Here is a 13,570-nt window from a genome sequence, read left to right as displayed (position 1 = left end):
CTTGGGGTATGGGGTAAGAGTTTTAATTTTTTTTTTTTTTTTTTTTTTTTTTTTTTTTTTTTTTTTTTTTTTTTTTTTTTTTTTTTTTTTTTTTTTTTTTGCATACATGGCTTATGTTTTTACACCAGTTCATAAATTGGGTGGAAGATGCCACTTCTGCTATTTCTATTTTGATAGAAAAGAATGGCATGTAGGCATGTGATGTGGGGGACTGTATGTGACTCTTGCAGAGTAGAGCTCCTGCTCTTCTCTTTGGGTAGGGAAAAAATCATGGGTATTTTGCAACCTGACTTTTTGGTGGTTAATTTTCCAACAAAATATTTTGGAGTTGGGACAGCAGGGGAAGGAGGGAGGAGAATAAAATCTTAGATTTTTAAATCAACTGAGTTAAGATTATTTTTTTCTTACGAAAAAGCGACATGATTTTACTCACCTATAATTAGAAAGCTTAGCTTACTGACATACTCCCATTGCCCAAGACCCTGTCTAAATGAGAATTTCAATCTCAAGTACAGGATGTGATTTTTATCTGGTAAATGCTTTACTAAATGTTGACAAACAACCTAATGGGAGAGGGATGGGAACTCATCCGAGAAGGCACTATTGAGGTAGGAAGACATAAAAGGGTCATTTACACCCATTTCTTTAAAACAAAATCAAACAAACAAAAACCAAAAACCTAACATTTAAACATCTTGTTACCCTCAAGCCCCTACTTAAGAGAAGGAGACTGAGTCTATTTTTTCATGTGGTAACATCTTGCTCTCCGGGTGCTAAGCTCTCTAAACAAGATTATTTTTAGCCTTAAATGAGGTGTTGTTTGGGTGAGAAGGGGAGAAAATTTGATAGGGCCCTTTGAGAAAGTGCGAACTTCCCCCAGGCTTTTCCTTTGCCTACTTTGATAGGACCCATCTGAGTCCTTGGACAAAGGCATCAAGCATCACTGCCCTCTGCTTTGGACTTGTTTCTCCTCTGTTTCTAGGAAGAGTGGAGAGATGGTAAGGAAGAATTGTTTCTGTAGGTAAAAGGGAAATAAACTGACCCCATTTCCAGTGGTTGAGCTTCTCTTCGAGTAGGTAGATGCCAGTAGTAAAGATGTAGCTGAGAGAGAAGAGGACTGCTATACCTACTGGGCTGAATTTGGCAAACACAGGATACACCCACGTACCCGTCTGAGAGTAGATCCATAGGATCCTGCAGAAAATGATAATTCACAATGATTAGAATAGTCTGAGGGATAAAAACAATTTTCTCCTCAAGATCAATGGGTTTTAGAGCCCAGGCAGATGAAAGGAAGCCATGGAGACATTTGTCAGCAACTAAGGAGTTCCATGAACCTACAAAAGTGAGTCTTTTCTAGATAGACTTGATTCAATGAGACATCCTATTATATGAGTTAGGTTAGGCTATGTTACCTTATCTATTAAATTCAGTGTTGGTGAAAAAAATATGGGAGGATATTGAACACATTATTAACCAAAGAGACTGTGAGAGAACATGAATTATTCCTTTTCCTGAGATGTATGACCTACTGAGACATTGAACTTGCTAAGCAAGTGTCCATTTGCTGGCTCTTAGCCAGATGAATGGGGTTTGCATTTCCAAATCAGGTGTAGCTTTCTGTTAGCTCTCCAAGTCTGTTGGGATAGGAGGGGCAGAGATTGAGCATTTTTGCTCTAACACAATATGCTTGGGGTTCAATTGTTGGCCCCGATTTTATCTCATGGATATAGCCATGGATAGTATGTTAAGTAGGACTGGATGGAATTACAGGAGGCAGAGATCTTGCTTATGTGAGAACAGAAGATGAGTAATTTCTTTAAGCCAAGAGAAGGAAAGAAATGCTAGGAGAGGAGCCATAGTGTCTAAGAGAAGCCTAAAAATGCAGTTTTCTGGAAACTAACTATATTGGAAGATGCCAAAGTCTGAAATAACTTTTAAAATTATTGAGGAAGATGATGTATCAGCTACTGTTTATATTTGGTTAAGAGTGTAGAAACTAGAACCAGGCTTCCATGATTCAAATTCTAGTTCTGCCACCTATTAGTCAAGTTGCCTTCAACAATTTTTCAACCTTTCTTACCCCTACTCTCATGTGTAAAGTGGGGATGCAAACATCATTCACCATTGTAAGGATTAAGGGAGTGACCACATGTAAAATATAACAGTGCTGGGCACATTACAATCATTTAATGATAGTTTAAAAGCTTATCTCTTCTAGGAATGACATATTGGAAGTCTTCTCAGCAATCTTGAGGCTACTCATCTTTTATAACAATTAGGATAGGCTAAGTTATACTTCATAAACAATATTCAAATTGGGATATCCCAGGTTATCAAAGGAGTTCAGATGGATGAATGAAATTCCGTGCTTAATTAAACTTTCAGAAACCCAGGCGTGATCTTGGTTGCTTCAAATACTTGTCAAATGCTGTGAAAGAGACAAGGGCTAATCTCAGGGCCAGGACTAGGGTGAGGCAAGGGAAGTACCTATGACATGAAATTTAAGGGGCCATCTCTGCACATCGAAGGACACAATGAACAGAGTGAAAACACAACTTATGAGATGGAAAAAATATTGGCAAGCCATATATCTGATAAGGAATTAATATCCAGAATATATAACTACAATTCAACAAACAGCCCAATGAAAAATAGACAAAAGACTTGAATAGACATTTGTCCAAAGAAGATATACAAGTGGCCAATAAATACATAAAAAGATATTCAACATCATTAATCATTAGAGAAATGCAAATCAAAACTACAGTGAAATACCACTCACATCCATTAGAATGACTACTATCAAAAAAAGCAGAAAATATCTAGTTTTGGAGAGGATATGGAGAAGTTGGAATCCTTTTGCACTATTGATTGATATGTAAAATGGCGTAAATACTGTGGAAAAAGAAATATGGCAGTTGCTCAAAAAATTAAACCTAGAATTACAGTATGATCCAGCAATTCCAATTCTGGGTATATACCCAAAAGAACTGAAAGCAAGGACTCAAGGACATATCTGTACATCTATGTTCATAGCAGTATCATTTGCAACTCAAACGTCCATTTATGGATGAACAATAAATAAAATGTGGTATAGACACACAATGGAATATTATTTGGCATTAAAAAGGAAGGAGATTCTGACATATGCTACAATATGAATGAACCTTGAGAGTATTATGTTAAATGAAATAAACCAGTCACAAAAGGACAATCATTTTATGATTCTGCTTATTGAGGTACCTAGAGTCATCAAATTCAGATAGAAACAAAGTGTTTGCCAGGGGCTTAGGGGTAGGGGGACATCAGGAGTTACTGTTTAATAGGTACAGAATTTCACTTTAGGAAGAAAAAAGTTCTGGAGATGGATGGTGGTGATGGCTGCACAACAATGTGAATGTACTTAATACCACGAATTGTATACATAAAAATGGTTAAAATAGTAAATTTTATGTGTATTTTACTACATAAAAAAAAATTTTAAGAAGATATCACACTTAGGGTTGTATAAGTGTAGAGTTGGCCCTTGATTCCTAGTCCTGGTCCTGTTAGTATAACTCCCAAAATTGTCTAGATGCTCCTCTAATCAAAACTTTCCCCAATTGAAAACAAGTAATGATTACTATTTCCAGTAGTGGAATTCTATGAATGTGCATTCCATGGACATGAGCATTTTAAGGGGATATCCATAGCACTTCCCTCCTGCATGACTGCTTCTTATGAATGTGAGAGAAGGTATAAGAGACAGTAAGTGAATGTCCCAGGTAGCTAGGGCTAGGAGTTTGGGGGTCAATGAAGAGATCTGAACATATGCTAAATAGGTTACGTTAATTAGTTCACTTCATTTCTTTTATATACTTGAAATTAGGGCTTCCTAGTTCTCATGCACATGTATATAAGATAGTCTACAAGTAAGGGCATTCCCCTAGAGGCCTGGAACGTTTCTGTTTATTTACTTCATTTTTGTTTCCTTCAGCATAAGGTTCCAGAAAGGAAAGTTCCTGAGGTAGGCTAATGAAGTACGTGCTTTGACAGAGAAAGTACAAAGAAAACTATAAGTGTGTTAACTAACACTGAGAAAAGTAATGAAAATACAAATAGAGTATCAGGCAAGACTGGTTATTTAATGAAGGACAGTGAGCAGAGAGGGTTGAGTGAAGAGATAGTCACACTCAGTTGGTATCACTTCTTTATGGCTTGCCTGAATTTATGTTAAAAGGGGAGAGAGGATGGGGAAAGAAAAGGAGGAGGAGAATAAAAGGAAGAGGAGGAGGGGAAAGAAGGGAGGAATGGAAGAAGGAGGGACAGTGGAAGCAGGGAGGGAGGGAGAGAGGGAGGGATGGAGAGGAGGGAAAGGAAGGGCTGATTTAGCAAGTCCAAAACTGAATTCTTCATTTTCCTCTATCTTAGTCTGAGCTTTTCACTAGCCCCTAGGTAAGAACTCATAAAGTCATGTCTAAATGTTTCTCCAGTGCACTCATTTCATGCTGTCTGTCCAGGTCTCTTCATCTCACCTGGGTTTCTGTAATTGTCACCTCATTGGGCTTTATTGCTCCCTTCAATTCACTTTCCATCCCACAGGCTACCAGTAATCCAATAATCTTTTAAAAGGAGAAATCTGTTCATGGCACTCCCCTTCTTCCAGTGAATCCCATTGCTTTAGGAAAATATCCAAGCTCCTTCACCCAGCCTACCTGGACTTGCCCTTCCCACCTATCCATCCTCAGATCTGTAGTCCATTCATATTGGACCGCTTTCTGTTTCTTGATGAATCAAGCTCTGCATCCATGCTGTTGTCTGCTTGGAACTTCTCTGACATTTTTACCTTCTGGAACACACTTTCTTTATGCCTGGCTGAATCATACTCATGTTTCAAAGTCTCATCTTAAAAGTCAATATTTCTAGAAAAGGTTTCCTGAACATCCTTTAACCCCCATTTAGTTAGGGCCTTATGCCATGTGCTAACTCTATCACAAACTTGCTGGCGTTGCTTATTTGACTGTCTTTCTTACTAACTTGGAAGCTCTACAAGGACAAGGATCATATCTGTAATGCATATCAGTTTCTCAAATGCCAGAACACAGCAAATTCTTTATATTTTTAAATGAATGGCTGTTTGGGTGGCTCTACCAGTAGCTATGGTTCCCTTTCACTGCTGTTCTCTCAATTGCCTGGTCCCACAAGAACTCCTCAGCCTCTGGAAACTGAGAAATGTACCCAGCAGCCTTCCAAATTTCAGCTAATCTGATGTTCAAAGATTCTGACCCTCGGTTAAGAGATCAGTGAAATATGTCCTTATGGAGCTACCTGCCATGTGAATCTGTGCAAGTCAGGGCAGGCAGGTACAAATTGGTAGCCAAAAATTAATATTATAGTCTCATCCTAAATCTTGTAGCGTCAAATGATTATCATGTAATTCATATTTTCTGTATCTTAGCAGTGAGGAAATAGTGGAAGTCTATGGGTTAGAGTTTAGAAGATAGCTCTGAGTTTTGTGGGCTTCAAGCATAATCATTTTTAAAGTGTTAACGCTCATGTCATATCTTTCTAGCCCAGCAGAATAAATAGAATAAAATATCCTCTTGTCCTATGTTTTTCACATATAAACATGGGAGAGGGTCATGGTTGCATCTAATACCAGAAGACAAGCACAGCCTACATTTACATTTGCAAATGAATTCAGTAAGTTAGCAGAAGACTTCCTACAATGAAAATGTCCCTGAGAACTTGTAACCTGGTTAGTGTGAGATTTTACCCTGTTGCTGTTCTTGAAACCCACCTCCTTGTCACACTTCAGTTCACATACCTTCCCAGGCTTTCTACTCTTCCCATACAAACTACTAATCAAATATAAATAATGACATATTGAAAATGACCTCTAGCTTTAATAGCTAAAATAATTTAATTTGATTTTTAACATTAAGTCGTGAATTTCTACTATTGTGTTAAAAATAAATTCCTATCATTTACTTTTCTTTCAAATAAATTTTAGATGAAGCAAAAGGAGATAGGTAGGTAGGTAGATAGATGATAGATAGACAGAATGAAAAAAAAATTGTAAAGCTAGAGTGTTAGATAAGTAATTTACCTAGATGTTGAAAGTGTTGGCAATAATGAGAATTGGGTGGCAACCTCTTCATGACATTTAAAACTGTTGCTCGCCCCATTCTGGGACATCCCTTTCTGGCATGAAGTTTTCTATTCCCTTCAGGAATCATGAGGTTCTTATACATTTCTGGTTTTCTACCCTCTGAACATTCTTTGTTACTTTGCCACCCTCTTACCCCTTCCTGTCCTTTAGACGAGGGCATTTCCCTAGCATTCACTTCCTGCTTCTCTCCTCTCCCTTTCCCCCTCCACCCCCTTCTCCCTCTCCCTTTCTTTCTGGCAATCTTATCCCACCAGAAGGGTTTACCTCCCTGGATCTCCACAGCTCTGCCTCTTCTGAGAAGGCCAGATTTGATTTTCCAAATGGAAGTTCCTCTAGGCAAGTGGTTCTCTACCTTGGCTAATGATTGAAATTGCTTTCAGGGCATTAAAACTGCTGATGCCCAGGACATATCCTGTACCAATTAAATCAGAAACTTTTGGAATGGGATCCAGATATAGGATTTTAAACTGAGTTTTTTATTTATATCTCAACTATTTCTCTCCTAACTTCTCTACATCTATTAATGGAATTACTATCTTCCCAGTCTGACGGCTGAAAATTCTTAGAATTATCCTTGATTTTTTCTTTTCATTTGCCTGCTACATGCCAGTTAATTCACTGAACCTATTCTGTTATTTCAACAATGTGTCTCAGGTATGTCTCTCATTCTTAATTGTACAGCTGTAGCCCTCTTCCGGCTGTTCTTAGTTCTCATTTCTGTAACAGGCATTTGGGGCCAGCAGGAGGTGACGTTTGGACAGGAAGAATGAGAAGTGTAGACAGCCATTTCCTCTCCCAGCCCTCCATTTCCACTCCTCTTCAATGTGCATGCTGGCTGGCCTGGTCCCCAACCATTGATAATAAGGAGAGTTGTGTGGCATCTTTATATTTATTTTCATATATTAATTTACATGAGGACTAAGGAGTCCTTCTGTGGAAAGTGGGGCTAGGATTCTGATCCCTAAGAAGATTCGAGGTTATAAAATTATGGTGCATCTAGATGGTCCCAGAAGAAGGTCATATTTCAGGAAAGGGTAACAGTGGCGCTGAGAGAGAATTTACACAATGCACTAGTGGGAGAAGAAGGATATTGTTGATATGGGGAGGTAGCTGGTCCTGGTACTCAGCCCAGTCCTCTGGTAGTTTTTAAGGTTTTCTGCGGGTGTAATGTCTATATGTGTGTGTATGTGTAAATAGGTGCATGAATTTAGAGGATTATTAAACCTGGGGAGCCAGGCAGCTTTGCTGTGGACTTCACTTGAGTGAGTATGGTATAGAAGAAAGAAATCATTTTCCTCACCTCATACGAACTGCTACTGAGAAGTGACTTTGTAAATCTCTCTCCCAAGGCGGGGTTGTAACTGCATATCTATGCAACTCTTGCACTTAGCATACTATATTTTACATACTAGCAGAGATACCTATAATATCAGCAGATTTCTGGTCTACCAAGAGCAAGGTAGTGATATATTCCAAGGTAGTGATATATTCCACTGAAATAGCTGGGGCTATTTCAGTGGCCAGAAGCATTGTTCTATTTCTACCAACATAGGAGAATAATGGGCGATGGTAGTGTTGGCATTGTTGGCAGTGGGGGTGGCATGCTAACCTTAAAGCAGAGCTGAGTGGAGATGTTAGCCCCAGAAGACTAGATATTTTGGCTCTACAGTCTGTATGGGAGAGCAATGTTCAGGACTGGACAGCATGGGCATGTGTGAGCTCTCATTGGATTATTAGAACTTTTCAGAGATGGAGGTCTTGGAGGATTGGATCACCTGTAGCCAAGTAGAAGGTGCACTGAGCACTCAGACATGGGATAACAGTGGAACTATAACATAACCATGGATGAAGAATAAGACATTATGATTAAACTAAATGAAAAGAATATTCTGGCTAACTTTTATTTGTGTATTTTTAAATTCTATTTTGCTCCCCATGTCTTGATATTCTAGTACATTTTAAATACTGTTGTCAAGATAGCTTTTGGAAAATATAATTCTCTGGCCATGTTACTAATACTTCTCATTCCCACCTCCATGCCATAAAAAAAAACAAAAACAAAAACAAAACAGCAATTAAATCTCACATTGTCTATACTATGTCTAACTATATCTAGCCTGCCAATCTCAAGCGTTCTTAAGAGGGCAGTTCAGTTCCAGGTGACTTCCTATTAGTCTCTTTCACTAAGAGGTCCAGCTAAAGCAAGTTGCCGACCATTGTTTGAACATGATCTATGTTCTCTTGGCCTTGGAATAGTGCTGTGTTCACGTTTTCCCAGTTTTTGAAGCTCCAATCCAACCAGTCCCTCAGGACCCAGATCCAATGCATACCTTCCTCACATTGCACAGTAAGACGTAACCACTTTCCTCCTCCATGTTCTTACAGTTTCTTGCATATGTTCTATTTCATCACTTCCCATGATGTGTTCTTATATTTTATAATAAGTGGTTCACCTCCACTTATTAAATACAAACCTCCTACAGGCTGTGGGTTAGCCTTAGGTAACTTCCCAGCAAGACCAGCTCTGTGTTAGGAGAAATATTTGTTCATTAAAAAAAATGAACAAGAGCCAGCAGTGGGAACATTTCTATTTTTCTGCTCCTCACCACTGCCTCAGAGAAAGCTAGGTGAGGTGTTTTGGGGTGAGAGAGAAGGGAAGAGTGACTGAGCTACCATATTTGTAGGTGACTAATGCTTTCCAAAGGAAATGAAAGATTTGCAGTTATTACTACTTTGCAAAGCTTTATTTTCCCACTTAGGGGCCAGCCCTTCAATTTTGCAATCTGAAAAGATAACAAAAAGTAAGTGCCACATGTGAGGCAGTCCCCACAGTCTTGGTAATTATTTTTAGGTCATTGTGATATGATTTCGGCAGTGAAATGTTTCCCCAGCTCAGAGTTATTGCTGTTTTTTCTGACTCATATTTGTTTCTCATGCTCTGTCTGGACTAGGCCCATATTCTTGACCTTATTCCTGCTATACTGTTTCCCTATTTGACCAACAAAATAGGCACTCCTAACAGCTGACCCACAGCCACTTCCCTAAAACATCTCCATGGATATCTACAGTTTTTGGAGCTTGTTGATGGCCATCTGTGGCCACGAGGGCCAATGGCCCCAGAGCACAGCATAAGAGTGGAGAGAGCAGGCAGCAAAGAGTCTGAGCTTCCCTAACCAGGGAGTAGGGATGCAGAGGTAGGGATGCAGTCAGTGGTGCAGCATAAAATGCCCACATACAGGTATATTTGATTTATTCTATGTATAATGGGGCCTGATGGACCAAATGCTGATTTACTACTTCATTAATGATAAGGAGGTCCAAATCCCACAGCACTTCAGTTCTTTACTTCCACTTGCTCCATTACATCACTCTACCATCCAATCCAAGAACAGCACTAGAAATGACATCATGAAAGCTCTTAGACTGTAGAGACGATGCTATACTTTTTTGCACACTCGACTCCTCCAGCATTTACCAGAGTATGTTTTGCACATACTGGGGGCTGAATAAATACCTAGCCAAATGAATACAATGGAAAGAGAACTAGATCTGGAAACAGATTTGTATTTAAGTCTCAGCTTTGATTTTCCCTGGCCATATGACCTTGGGCATATGATTTAACTCATTGAGGCTACAGGTCACCAATGTTAGATGATCTCTGAGTCTCTTTCTACCACTCACCTTTTCTAATTTTATTTGCAGCTTGATTGATATTGTCATCAGTGGGCTAACATCAAGTATCCTGAGTTATCACAAATGTCACCAACTGGTCTCCCTGTCTAATTTCCACACTTCAGCCAAAATCAGCTTTTTGATCATCTTTTTTGCAAAAGCCACACCATTTCACTCCTGTGCTTAAAATTTTTCCACAGAAAATCCCTCAGTTTAAAAGTCCAAACTTGTTGGTGTCAATTCATGATCTAGCTTTACCCTGTCCTCCAATTCAGCCACACTCTCAGTTCTTCCAGCCTTTCGCAGATGCCATTCCCTCTGCCTGAAGGTTTTTCCATGTCTCTTTTGACTTATTCTTACTCATTCTTTGGGTCTCAGCTTAGACATTACTTTCCTCATCATCCCACAGCCCCCTGTGCTTACCCCTGTTGAAGTCTCATTGTCCTGTCTTCCCAATGCGTATGCACTTTTCTCTCTCTCAGACAGTCCCAAAAGGCAGCATGGCATCTCGTACATTACTATATCCTTGGTATCCTAGCACAGTACCTAGCACTGGTGAATAATGGAATGAACACGTGATATACTCACACCTGACCCCCATTTTGTTGCACCTCTTTTTCCTAATGACCCAATTCCCTGCATTGTCAGAACACCTGTCCAGGCACTGACAAGCCAAGCCCTCTTGACCATTGCTGCTCATCTTTACAGCCACTGCAATTTGCCCTCAAATACCAGTGGCCTTATGTGCTCTTGTACCTTCTTAGTTTCTGAGGAGGAAAAGAACAAGGATCAGATTTGAGGATCGATGATCGACTTCCAAGTCCTTAGGTAGAAAAAGTTAATAGATCAAAGTACTACCTTATATGTGAACTCCAAAAGTTATACTTGACAAGAAAGAGTAAATAAGATTAAAGTCCACTCCCTACCAAAAAGTATAAGAATTCATGTGCATAATCAGCCATTTACCACTCTGCTTCTCCTTAGCACATACAACAGAAGGAAATATCTTTATGGATATATATGTATACTCTTACCCCATCCCAGGTCCCAGATATTCTGTCTTTAGGGATTTATTTGGGTTGAGCCAGATTTGGCAAATACATGGCACATATCCTACCACTCTCTATTCTCATACTATCAGCAGACGTCACTAAATGATAACACAATGTTTTTTTGGTAGGACCTCAGAATCTTCAACACAATGCTTCAGACATCAACTACCAGGTGGCCCCCAAGGAAATCTTATTTTTGAAAATGACCTTCATTAAAATGAAAGAGCCCTAGGCTGGAGAACAGTGTAGATCACTGGAATCTTGGGACAAATTCACTGAGCAAGTACTTTCTTCAAGACAGGAGGAATAAGGAAGACTTTGGGCATTCAGAGAAAGTGAGGCGCAGACATCACAGAAAGGAAACAAAGACCAGGAAGGAACCATCATCCGAGTTCTAGCACAAAGGTTACTTGCTCTAAGACTGAGGCTTTATGAAGCCCATGGAGCAGGCTCTGTGAGCCCAGGCCCTTTGGAATGTGTTCTCTTTCTAGCTTCTGTCTCTGAAACAGCAACATAAAGAATTAAACTGTTCTCCAGGTAGGGATTGGGGGATTACTCAGATTGTCATACATGAACAGTTTATGTGAGTCTAAACTAGAGAAGGAACATAATTAGCTTCTCATATGCAGACATTATGCTTGGCATTCTCCTTTCTGTAGAGCAAAAATATGGAGTGGATGAAAAGACTATAGAATGGAAAGGGGTTTTCCAGTCATTAGGTGGAAGGCTAAGCACTTTTGCTTGATTACAGATCACTGGGCAGTATTTCTGAGCATTAGTGTCCCCAGGTGGTTGAATGATGAAATCTAGGCCAGTTTCTAAAATGATTTTCATGCCACTATCTAGGCTGTTCTTCAGGTCCCTGAGCAATGCCCAAATGCCCTCTAGGAGCTTTAGTGCCAGATGTTGATGCAAATAAACCCATAATGTTACAGGCAACAGGAATGGACCAAAACTAGCATTCTCAAACCGTCAATCGTCTTTTTAGATGGAATATATTTAGATGCCTTGGTTCATTCAGCCATTCAAATATTTAATTGCAAATGGAACTAAAGATCAACATTTTCTTGGGGAAAATGTAACACGTTTAGCTTTGCAATGATTAGTTCTTCATGAGAGAGAGTGAGGACTTTGTAACTTGCTCTGTGTGTGTGTGTGTGTGTGTGTGTATGTGTTTGTGCACAACTGTGTATTCTTGTGCATATGATGTTTCCATGAGTAGCAAAAGCAAACAAGAATCTTTCTACTTAAAAATTTAGAGACGGTTAACCCCCATTAACTCAAAATAAAGACTACTCTTATAGAGCAGTGGACTTCTGGAATATCCCTTAGAGTCTCAAATAACAACTCTTAAGTTGATTTTCTCTCTGTAGTTTTTACCTGCTAATGTAAGCAAGGAAAGCAATAGTCAAAATGCTGAGTCCTTTCTTCTTCAGTGGATAGCAGTATGGTCTGAAGATGACTTCAATTAGTGAGAAGGGCAATACGCATGTGTGCTGTGGAGAAAAGGTGACAAATCATAATGTTGAGGTGACTTTGCAGCTTACAGTGCTTCTTTTCTTTTGATTTCTTAAAATTATTTGTTTATTTATTTATTTATTCATTCATTCATTCATTCATTCATTCATTTATTATTTTTTTTATGATGACATTGGTTAATGAAATCCAATAAGTTTTAGCTATATACTTTAACGGTAAGACATATATATATTTATACTGTTTGTTCACCTCCCACAGTTAGATTTATTTCTGTCACCACATATTTGACCCCCTTTACCCCATCTACCTACCCTCTACCCCTATCCACTACCCTCTTGTAATCACTAGTCCATTGTCCATGTCCTTGAGTCTCTGGTTGTCCTTATATGTAGGTTTATACCCCACATATAAGTGATATTGTGTGATTTTCAACTTTTTCTGTCTGGCATATTTAGCTTAGCATGATTATCTCAAGGTCCATCCATATTGTCACAAATGGCAGTATTTCATCTCTTCTTATGGCTGAGTAATATTCCATTGTATATATGTACCACAGCTTCTTTAGCCAAGCATCTATCATAGGACACTTTGGTTGCTTCCATGTCCTGGCCACTGTGAATAATGCAGCTAAGAACATCAGAGTGCAAATATATTTTCAGATATGGGTTTTCAAGTCTTTGGGGTCAATACCTAGTAGAGAGATTGCTGGATCATATGGTAGTTTCAATACTGTTTTTTGAGGAAACTCCATACTCTTTTCTATAGTGGCTGTACCAGTTTGCAGTCCCACCAGCAGTGTATGAGGGTTCCTTTTTCTCTGCATCCTCTCCGACATTTGTTATTAGTCGTCCTGTCAATTATAGCTATTCTAACAGGTATGAGATAGTATCTCATTGTGGATTTGATTTGCATTTCCCTAATAGCGATGTTGAGCATCTTTTCATATATTTGTTGGCCATTTGTATGTCGTCTAGGGAGAAGTTCAGGTCCTCTGCCTATTTTTTGATTGGATCATTTGTTTTTTGTTGTTATTGAGTCATATGAGTTCTTTGTACATTTTGGATATTAGGCCCTTATCAGAGGCATTGCCTGCAAATATATTTTCCCATTCGGATGGTTGTTTCTTGACCTTTTTGATGGTTTCTTTTGCTGAGCGGAACATACAGTAGAGAGAAGCAAGCGTCTTCAATAAATGGTGCTGGGAAAACTGGAA

At 39.1% G+C, this 13,570-nt stretch overlaps 1 protein-coding gene across 1 annotated transcript in view; it reads right to left on the bottom strand.

The window, feature by feature from the left end:
• The window catches only part of ADTRP (androgen dependent TFPI regulating protein), a 136,436-nt gene that overhangs the window by 6,153 nt on the left and 116,713 nt on the right, over nt 1-13,570 (bottom strand). Inside the window, exons 5-6 of the mRNA XM_025044902.1 lie at nt 12,259-12,374; nt 1,043-1,194 (exon numbers count right to left, since the gene is read on the bottom strand). Coding sequence (XP_024900670.1) covers nt 1,043-1,194; nt 12,259-12,374 — 268 coding nt within the window. The remainder of the gene's footprint in view (nt 1-1,042; nt 1,195-12,258; nt 12,375-13,570) is intronic.

Source organism: Pteropus alecto, unplaced genomic scaffold (genome assembly GCF_000325575.1).
Source record: "Pteropus alecto unplaced genomic scaffold, ASM32557v1 scaffold121, whole genome shotgun sequence".
NCBI classification, from domain to species: Eukaryota; Metazoa; Chordata; class Mammalia; order Chiroptera; family Pteropodidae; genus Pteropus; species Pteropus alecto.
This window is presented reverse-complemented; position numbering and strand designations above follow the sequence as displayed.